The 11,012-nt window shown below is 33.3% G+C and overlaps 1 protein-coding gene across 1 annotated transcript; it reads left to right on the top strand.

The window, feature by feature from the left end:
- The first annotated feature begins 938 nt into the window (after positions 1–938).
- LOC147384188 (UPF0481 protein At3g47200-like) lies at positions 939–2,339 on the top strand. The gene has a single exon (XM_086424877.1). It carries the CDS (start codon positions 939–941, stop codon positions 2,337–2,339), a length of 1,401 nt encoding a protein of 466 aa, XP_086281003.1.
- Positions 2,340–11,012: the final 8,673 nt, after the last annotated feature.

Raw genomic sequence — 11,012 nt, 5'->3', positions numbered from 1 at the left:
TGGTTTGGTCCGTCAAATTTTGTAAAATTCGATGGCCTTAGGCCTTCTAATTAATATTGCCAATTTCCGGTATATACCTACATGAACACATAAAGTACTGGGAATTACCTTCGGTTCTGGACCAATCATGTCCCGATCCATAAAATGCAAGAAAATATTTAAATTATATTATATTTTGTTCAAAACTATGAAGTTTATTTAGATTTTGTGTTTCAAACGCATTTGGCCAGATCCGAATCTGATCGTATTTTATTGGTAGGTTTGGATATTAAATCAATGTCCAACAAACGCCCAATCTGACAAAATTCTGCTCCAATGCTTATTGGATCAGTTCTGGGTCCTATCCGATCCTTATCATATTGGTTCCAAATCGACCTGGTCCTATCTGGACCAGATCCATTGACAGCCGCACCCCAATCATAGTGATCCCTTGATTGATACACGTTCACATTCACAACTTTGAACTCTTTTGTTTTTCCCAATTTGGGAGAGATGCTCCTTTTATTTGAAACAAAAAGAACAAAGCCAAACCCATCTTTTTCTCCCTCTATGGAGACAGCACATAATTCTTCACTTGTAGCTACTGCAAAGATCTGCATTAGAAAAGAAAGAAAATCATAAAATACTAATTTCCATTACTTGGTAAGTGAGTAAAGCATGATACTTAAGACTTCCTAGCAATAGTACTCCAACTTGGTACTTCAGTTCACACCAATCATTTACAAATAATCCATATTTTTTCTCCTTTTTATCCTTTACTTGGTATGTGAGGAAGCCATGATTCTTAGAACTTCCAGCAATACTATCCTATCTATACATGGTAGTTAGTTCACAGCTATATAAATTCAAGTACATTGTGCAATCTCCATAACTGAGAATCACACACTTTGAGTCGTATTCCAATGGAACGAACCAATACAATTCATTTGGTTTCAACAATGGAAATGTCCGAGAGGACATCGATTACTGAAGCAGACGGAGAAATGAGCAGAAGCCATGCTAGGCCTATATCAATAGCCGATGAATGTGAGAGAGGTACTAGTATGACCACAGAAGGTAGCCACCATCCAAGAAGTAGGGACGATTGGTTGATTGACATAATGATGGAAACCGGTGATCAAAATACGGGTATCAGGCCACGAATTCAACAGATACCACGGAGATTACGAGAGATCGAAGCACACAAGAAATGCTTTCTTCCTGCAGTGGCGTCTATCGGTCCTTATCACCATGGCAACCCTAAATTCGAGATGATAGAGAAGCTCAAGAATGCAGCTGCACGGAGATTCGTCTCAGGTTGTGACATAAGGATTGAGGTCTTCTACAACAAAGTTGTAGAGGTGCTTGCTAAAGCCAGGGAGTACTATGCCGAAGGCTCCACAACACTGTATGATGATGAAGCATTTACACGCTTAATGTTCTTGGATGGTTGCTTTGTTCTTCATTTCATTGAATGCATCACGAAAAGCAAGCACAGTGAATTGACAACGTGTTGCTATATTACGGCCTTCTTACAGAGAGACTTGTTCTTGCTAGAGAACCAACTCCCGTTTTTGGTTCTCGAGGTGCTGATGAGTGTTAGATTCCCCAAAAATGAAGGTAAAGAAATGGTCAACACATTTATCAAGAATCAAGTGAATCCTCCTGGGAGTCATTCTAAGGTGTCATTTACAACTTCGAGTAGAGATCTAGAACAACAACCTCTTCATCTCCTCGACCTTCTTCGAACAAAATTGTTAGGTGATTGTCGCCAGTCTGATTCATCTGAGTCGAGTTATGGCGTTTGGCAATCATTTCGATCGATCAAAGAACTTAAAACAGTGGGTATTAACTTTAAGAGGAGCCATACAAGTTGCTTGAAGGACATTCATTTTCATTCCTATAAGGTCTATGGAGAGCTCTCACTTCCTCCGATAGCCATCGATGACTCAACCAAAGACAAGTTTCTCAACTTGATCGCCTTTGAGATGTGTCCGGATGCTTCCCATGATTATCAAGTCACATCCTATATATGTTTCCTCGATTCTCTCATCGATCATGCTGAAGACGTGAAGGAGTTACGTTCCAAGAGCATACTCCTCAATTTCCTTGGCAGTGACGAACAAGTTGCTGAACTCTTCAACGAGTTGGCAAACGAATTGGTGCCAGATCCTCGTGCCTATTACAAAGTTAAAAAGGGCATTGAAAAGCATTACAAAAGCAAGACAAGGATCTCTGTGGTTGAATTCTTGCACATTCATTTTAGTAACCCATGGACCGGTTTTGCTTTCTTCGCTGCAAGTTTTGTTGTCATCCTAACTTGCATTCAAACCTTCTATGCAGTCTTCCCTCGAAAATAATAGAGCTTTTTTTTAAGTTAGTGGTGATGTATGAAGCTGTCCTGTTTGTATCCGTAAGAATAATAGTGCTCTACATATGTAATTCTTGTAGTATAAATCAATACATCTCTCCTCCCTCTTTTTTCTCTATCCAATGCTTGGTTCATAAGCTTGTACTCAATATATGTTTTATACCCAAACCATGTCGCCAAATGTTCACTTATATCTTTGCACCAAAACTAAAAATTTGAACAGCTGTTTTTGGTTTTACTATCTGAAATGTGCATTGGTTGTTAAGTTTCAATATGCTGATAAAGATAGCAAGATTCTTATAGTTTATCGCCTATTGGAGTTGCTCCTACATTATTCCTAGTGCGGTCATTATAATTTTATTTTTTACTCTTTCCACTCATCCATCTCCACATTCTCACCTTTGTTACACTTAATTTATTAATGTGATGTTTTTCTTTTTATTATCCAAGATTCAGCTTTATAAAAGATAATTGGTCTTTCGTCATATTAAATTTTCCTTTCATTTTGATTGCTATGCCTTTGTCGCTTCAAAATTGCTCCTCCATTTTCTTCTAGTTTCGGTTAATTTCCTATTAAGTTCACTCGTATGGATATTGATTTTTATTTTTTATTTTTTTTAAATATATATCCCCCCCCCCCCCTCAAAAAAAAAAAAAAAAATAATAATAATAATAAAGAACCAAATTTGTGGACTTTTTAAAAAATATCAACTGGTTTTGAATTGATTGGTCCTCGTACAATCAAGGTTGAGCTGAGTTTTAGAAACTATGTTATATCTATTTGATTTTAATTTACCATCACTTGGTTGCTTTACTGGAAGCAACTTCGTCACTGCAACCAAAAGCTCTAAAGTTTAGGTCATGGTATCAACAATAATATCAGAAACTATTTGTTTTTAAATTTTAATTGATTTTGGGAGAATGAAGAGATGCATCGAGAGCTTCATTTTCTAAGTAAGCATCGTGGGATTGTGAAAAGAGGGTCCATTTGCTCATTTTTCCTTCAACAGGAGATGAGGTGGGTTGAGGGTGCTCATTTTTTATATTATATTTTATATTTTTAAATTGAAAAATGAAATATGATTAAAATACTTTGATGCATTTTGTATTTTTTGGTTTCTATTTTTGTTTCCTTCTTTATTAATTCTTTTCTAAAATAGTCAAATTAAGTGGAGGGTCAGGTTGATTGTGCATGGAAATGGGAAGAAAATGAATTTCCTTGGAAATTATGATATTTAGACGCACTACAACATTTTTAATCTATAACGACGGATTTTTCCTCTGCTACAGGATACTTTTTCCATTGGTAAAAGCTATTGCGGCGAATGAGCAACGGAACCAAGATCCGACGTTGTTACATCAATCGTTAAATGTAGCAACGGATAACTTGTTCCGTTGTTACAGGCAATACCTTTAGCGGTGGATATTGATATCCACTGCAATAGGTCAATTTTTTAATAATAAAATATAATACATATAACAGCGGATATTAATATCCGCCACAATAGGTCAATTTTTAACAAATAGAATATAATACATATAGCGGTGGATATTAATATCTACTGCAATAGGTCAATTTTTTTTAAAAATAAAATATAAGACATCTAGCAGTGCATATTAATGTCCACTACAATACGTCTTTTTTAAAAGAATAAAATATAATACATATAGCAACGCATATTAATATCCGCTACAATAGGTCATTTTTAAAAATGAAAAATGGGGGTATTTGCACTACCGTCTGGCCTCCCACATTCTCATACATTTCTGTAATAATAGAGAAAGTAAAGAAAAAATCATCAACTTCAATAGGCTAAAAAAAAAGCACCAAAGAAGAGCTCTACTAGGAAACAAATTCTCTGTTTTATGCTATCAACCCAAAAGAGATTGATGACTAGAAATGGAAGAACTGAAAATAGTCAGCTTCTAATTAAATTCAAGGCAACCCACGATATGCTGGAATGAGCTTCAAGCAAATGAAGAAATTGAAATATGACTAACATATCACACCCCTGCAATATTATTATTTATCAAAAAGATAAAAGGGAAAAAAATTGAATAAGATTGGTTTTCTATGCCTCGTGATCTTAATTTTTGTCATTCATAAAAAATAGATCATTAGTTTAGAAATAAAAATCTCCAACCCAAAATACAACCCCACTACTAGTTTTTTTATTTCTTTTTGTCAAGACCAACTCTAACTTGTACACTTTTGTTCTTTCACCAGCTTTCTCATTTCGTGTTTCAATCAACATAGTAATGAATGAACTACTTACTTGACATTTACTTGCACAAAGCATGTTGAAATAGATTTTCACTTTGTTTGTGATGAAGTTGCCAATCAAATTTTGAAGTCCACTTCACATCCACTAAGGGCCAACTTGTTGATAGCCTGACAATCTAAAAGGTTTCCAAAAGCTCGTTTTCTCCATTAATGAGACAATTAATGTTCAACTGGCATTTTGATTTTCAAAGATAAATACCTGAATAGAGTCTTTTATCTTGGGGAACACCTGTGGATACGAAATGGAAAACACATCATATTTGATACATTGGACAGAAAATAGGGGAACATTAATACCAATAGCATTATCAGATAACTATTCCAACAAAAAAAGATGCCTAAGGATAACGTAAGGAAATTTAACTGCTAAAAAAATATAAAGAACTGCAAAATATATATGATCGATACCCGAATTGTAGCTCCAGTTGCTGTTTCCAGCTGAAGAACTTTCACCCCATCGACTTCCTGGAAACATAAGTAACTTCATTAGAAACTACCCATTGAAGTTAGCACATTAACACACCCATATTTTAGGACTTAGACCTATAGCTTAGTTGGTTTGACATGTTGCAAAGCAACTTTAAAGTTGTGGGTTCAAAAATCCAATTCAATTACGAGTCGAGCCGTCTTGAAAGAGTAAAGTTAAAATATTTTTAAATATAGTTTTAATATCTTAAAATATTTAAAAAAATATAATTTTAATAACTACTCATTCTACTCAAAACTCGTCAGTCATTAAATGGCCCCATTGTGCTTTCCCTTTTATTTATGTTAACCCCTCCCCCACTCCCACCTTACTGTCAAACCATTTACTAGTTGTCCGTTTCTTATAAATCCAGATGATTATAGTGGCCTTACTTAGGTGCTGTTTGTTAAACTGAAAAAAATAAGTGCTGAATAGCATTAAGCGCTGAAATTTATAAGCGCTGAATTTAAGTGCTGAAAAAGTTGTTTGTTTAGATGCTGAATCATGTTTGTTACACATTGCTGAAACTAATAAATTGTCTTTGTTACCCTTACAATCATATTATACATTGTTTACATGTTTCAAATGCTTATTTATTATCAAACACAATAAAATATATTATTTCTTATAAAATTAAAATACCATTTATTTTTAAATAATAAATAATACTCAAATAATATTCAATTTATAAATAATAATTTCTATTTATAAAAACCCACAAATTTCAAATTAAAAATAATAATGTCATACAAGTCACTAAAATTTGAAATCAACTTTAAAAGAACTTAATTTTGGATGAATAATTTTCAATGGAAATGAAGGATGTGTAATTATAAAAGCACCCTATTAATAAGGACAATCCACATTATAGCCATTTTTTGTTTTGTTTTATATGGGTTAAAGTTTTTGGAATGAGCAAATTTTTAGTGAGGATGGTCTATATGGTCTAGAGATCATCCTCACCAAAAATCAATCTATTTTGAAACTTCTAACTCGTTAAAAATAGGTTTTTTTTTTTAAAGGGATGATTTACGATTCTTGAACTTGTTTTGATAGGGTTAGAAGTTTCAAGATGTGCTGATTTTTTGTGAAAATGATCTCCTCATTGTAGAGATCATCCTCACCAAAAATCAACTCATTCCAAAACTTTTAACCATATAAGACAAAATAATTTAACTATGGTGTGGGTTTATTAATTTGTGGGGTGTTTATATACTTATCAATGGGATATAAGAGGTAATATCCTTTTAAGAATAAGGGCATACTTGTCCATGTTCAAAAAAACAAAGGACATACTTGTCCGTGTTGAAAAAAGCGAAGTGCTTACCGCTTCAGCACTTTTTTTCAGCATCAAAATAGTGCTGAATTTTTTTCACTTATTTTCAGCAATAAGCACGAGTAAACAAACGCGCTATTTTGACAAAAGTGCTGAATTTAATTTTTTTCAGCAATAAGCACTGAAAAATAGCGCAAACAAACACCGCCTTACACTACAAGAAAATGTCTATTTTTGAACAAGAAGGTGAAATAGACTCTGGCCATTTGTAATAAAAAATGGTAAAACCGTTTTTTAGATTAGAAACCGTTTCTAAATTGCAATCCAATCATTTTAACCCGAACCAAACTAAAGAAGGTCATTCTCTCGTTCTTACAAGAACGAAAGACAAAAATAGTCAAATTCGAGAGAAGGCAAAGTAGCTCGAAAATCTGCGAAAATCCAGTCGTTTCTCGACGAACTTAGGATTGACGAAGATTTATCAATTTCAGAGAGAAAATCCATTTCATTCCTCAATGTTGATCGATTATTTGTCTAAGATCTGCGAAATTTAAGGCTGGGATTATCGAAATCCCTTCGTCTCCCATGTAAGATATTGCTTTCTTTCAATTTTCTCTTCGATCTATCATTTTTTATGATTTTGGAATCCTATTACGCGATTCTTAGTTAGATCTTATTTGATTTGCTAATTTTTTGCTGAGATCGTTGTGTTTGGAGTCAATCGGTTGAGTTTCACTAGTATTGCTACACCAATTTGTGGATCTGAGGTAAAAATATATACTTTTTGGCTAAGAATCCTTGCATTTGGTACGTCTTCGATCCCTAGATTTGAATTTTAGTGATTTTGGATTATTAGATGGAATTCCGATCAATGTAGGGTTTAATCTCTTGTTTGATCTTTTAAGAATATTTTTTATTGCTTTATTTAAGGTTTTAGTTCTGATTAAATCATCTCGAATCTCCTGCAAATTCTTTCTAAACATAGAGGTAAGCTTCGATTTAGAACTGGGATTTGGTTTTTGTTTTGATGTGCTCTAAGCCTCTCTAACTGAACAGAGCTTCAACCATTTTATCAGGCAAAATAGTTGCATAAGCAAATTTTATGAAATAATTGAAGAAAAAGTGACCACGAACTAAGCTAAAAAATCCATTTATCAACTCGCTAGATTTGTTATGGGTAGAGGTAAAGGAAAAGGTAAGAGGTCTACTCTTGCTCCTAGCCATGAGGATCCTATAAGAAAACATTTTATGTTTTATATTTTTAATTTTGTATCTTTTCTTCCCAACCAGTTTTACATGAAATGGAATTAATCATGAAAAGCTATGATGGCAGCTTAGATGTTTTCTCCTACCCAGAGAATGAATGTGTTGAGGATTCACTTTTAGATGAACATTTGGCATTTTTTGGCATTTATGTTTTATATTTGCAAAATGTTAGTTATTACTTCCTTGAAATGCATTTATATTCTTAAGCTTAACTTTTGAGTTGAGTTTGTTGATGCCTTACACATGCCCTCATTCTCCTTCAAAATGCAGCCAACATGGTTGGGGAGATCAAGGAATTGTTGGGTCATTTTCTTGATCATGTGTCTAAGATTGGATACAACTGCATATATTCGGTAAGATCAAGAAATTGTTTGGTTCCTCTCATTTTTAATATTACTAGAGTATATATATTTTATTAAGATAATAGTAATTTTGCACAATTTATAGGGACAAGTGTACAATGCCTGATTATGGACCTGAAACATAAAATTTGTATTGTTGTTATTGGAATGGCAATTGGTCAGTTTTGTTTTAGATATTGTATCCAAACCAGAACTCCTACAGACTTGCCTCATTAGTGTCTTAAAACAATCACGAAGTGAGCATAAGTTTCAGCAGCCAATTGGAGGCACCTCATAATCTGTCATTAGGAAATCAACCCTAAAAAAGCAATGGCCCCCTAATGACAAAGATCTATTTTTTAATCTTATACATTTTGCAGTCTATTTAGTTTGTACTATTATTCTTTTGCTGTTCAAAATGAGTCCATAACTTTCTCCCTAATATCTTTCTTTATTTTCTTTCAGCAAAACACAAAGCAATTAATGAATCTTTTTCTTGGCCCTATTTATAGCCCATTCTTTTGTTGTTCAGTTGAAACATATAATATTTTGTTTTCTTAGTCCTTTGTCATCTGCTGCTGAAGTCTTCTTCTTTGTGCTATCATTGAATGTGTGTGCCTTGATTTTCTAACAAAACATTTTATACTGGTTCCGAGCTAAGATATAGATCATACACTGTTAGTTCTTTTGTCTTTTCCATGGATTGGTTAAGTATGCTAGCAAGCAATGCCATAAAGACAGAAAAATAATATTTTTAAGTTAGCTTTACTTTTTGTTATATCCAGATAAATCATTATTTTTGAATTTTTATGATTAATTTCCCTTTGAGCATTGTTAGTGAAGGCATTTGATACATTCTAAACATTGACTCTTGCAGATTTGCAAGGTTGAGGACCCATCTGACATTCGCAAAGTTAGTAAACAATTGTATTATGAGGTAGACGTACAATCTCCCATGCTTCACTAATGGTGGGTGGTCAACCTTCCCTTGGCTTAGCAATGATTTCTGAGCACCCTCCCATCTAGATTGTGAGGTAGACAATCTCATTGTTAAAATCAATTATATCACCATGAAACACAGTTCAAGATATTACCTCATGTGCAATCCCTTCGACACATTAGGATGAATGATTTCATTCATATCTTACTTACGCAAAAACCCCACAATAAAATGGCTTTTTAAATAGTGGTATATATGTTGTGATAGTAGGTCCCACTAATACTCAAATAAGTTACTCGGCTCTTACCATATTGGTTTATATGGTTGTCCCCCTTAGGGTTATAATCCTTTTTAGGGTTTTCTTTATAGTTTACTTTTTTCCTTTCTACATGCCTAGACATAGCAAGTTGCCATGGGTAGTACTTCATTAGATTTAGAGTTTTATTTTAACTTTGTTAGTTTCATACTTCATAGTGCACTGACCTTGAAAGAAGATCAACTAAAATCATTATAACAGTCTTTGATCCAATATGTAGTTAGTCTATTGGGAAACTGATAAACTATCTGTAAGAAAGAAACTTTCTTTTGTTGAATAGAATTTGTATTGGGAAGTCTTTAGCAAGTTGATATGATGATAAAAAATTATTTATTAATTGTGGCTGATTTGACCAAGCTCATTGAGAAACAAAATGGCACAAAGTTCCTCATCAAATGTCTCATATATGATTCTTTTATACCTTTCAGTAATCCATCATACATGCTTGATTTTTTAAGCAGAGTGTTCATATCAACATGACAATTTAGGATAATGACTTATATTTTACATGGGCTTGTTGACAGCACTGTAAAGTCTAGGCTCTGACACTCATAAATGAGAGTTTATTTAACTAAGACATGTTGAATGTGAGCTTTGCAGCAATATATGTTACTTACAAAGATCCAAGAATGCCTATCAAAATCAGAATAAAATATAACTAATTGAAATCAACATCAACTTCAGCTTTCAAATATGATAATTCCATCTAATATTGGTTTTCTCAATGATTGAGTGCAAAACCATGTTAAGTGCTTCAGTTTTAATATATTATTTTATTTCTTTATTGTTTGATGATCATGAAAGTCATGATGTTGCTTTTGTGTCTCTTTTCTATTTTTGTTTTGTTTTGGTTTTGGTTTTCTTTTAGCCTATTTGTTTCTCTAGAAGTTCGAAATCGAACTCTTGGTCTTTTGTTCTTGTATTGTAGTGATTTGGGAATTTTCAGGCTGCGTGCCCTTTTGTTCGTTCTAATTCAAATAATTCATTTCTTCATGCCATTCTTATTACGATTGATGACTCATCCTAGTTGCACTCTAAGCAGGTATCTTACAACATGAGAGCAAAAATCAGTAGATTATCTTAATAGTTTATTTCTTCATGTCATTTTTGTTATGATTGATGACATGTCCTAGTTGCACTCTAAGCAGGTATATAATCCATATAACCTGTAAATTTTTTTCCCTCTAAACTATTCAAATTCTTACAAGTATCAAATTGATAAATAGACTCGATACTTAAAATAAACAATAATATCCTACATAAAAGTGCGTTATTTGGACATAGTTTTCATGCTCCCCGTATTGTTGAGCTATATAAAACCTCTACAAGGCATCCAACCCTAAAAAGAATGCTAAGGGCACACACTGTATGATCCATGTCTTGCCAAAACCCGTTCTCCCCGTTATGAATTACAGGATGTCTCTGTTGACACATGCCTTCTTTGTAATATATTATTATTTTTCTCTTTTTTTTTTGTTTCTACTTTTTCCTTTGCTTCTGTAATCTTTATTCTTTCCTTGGTATTCCCAATTAAATGACAATGTTGAATATGTTTCAACTTTATAAGTACTGAATCATCATAATTGCACTTTCATTATTATTTATGTTGGTATTCTTCCCTTTGTTGTGGGTCCCAACATATACGAATGCTAAAACCCAGAGAACATCTTTAGCTTATGAGGTGTAATAGCCATCTCAGATGGTATTTACTCCCTACTTTACTGCTTCTACCAATGCATACTATTTTTTTCCTTAGAATGAACATACATTGTT

Source organism: Akebia trifoliata, chromosome 15, assembly GCF_017979445.1.
Source record: "Akebia trifoliata isolate Shusen 1 chromosome 15, ASM1797944v1, whole genome shotgun sequence".
Lineage (NCBI taxonomy): Eukaryota > Viridiplantae > Streptophyta > Magnoliopsida > Ranunculales > Lardizabalaceae > Akebia > Akebia trifoliata.
This window is presented reverse-complemented; position numbering and strand designations above follow the sequence as displayed.

Bases quoted from the DNA above. Each gene is read 5' to 3' on its own strand.
- LOC147384188 (XM_086424877.1), top strand. From the start codon at position 939: ATGGAAATGTCCGAGAGGACATCGATTACTGAAGCAGACGGAGAAATG.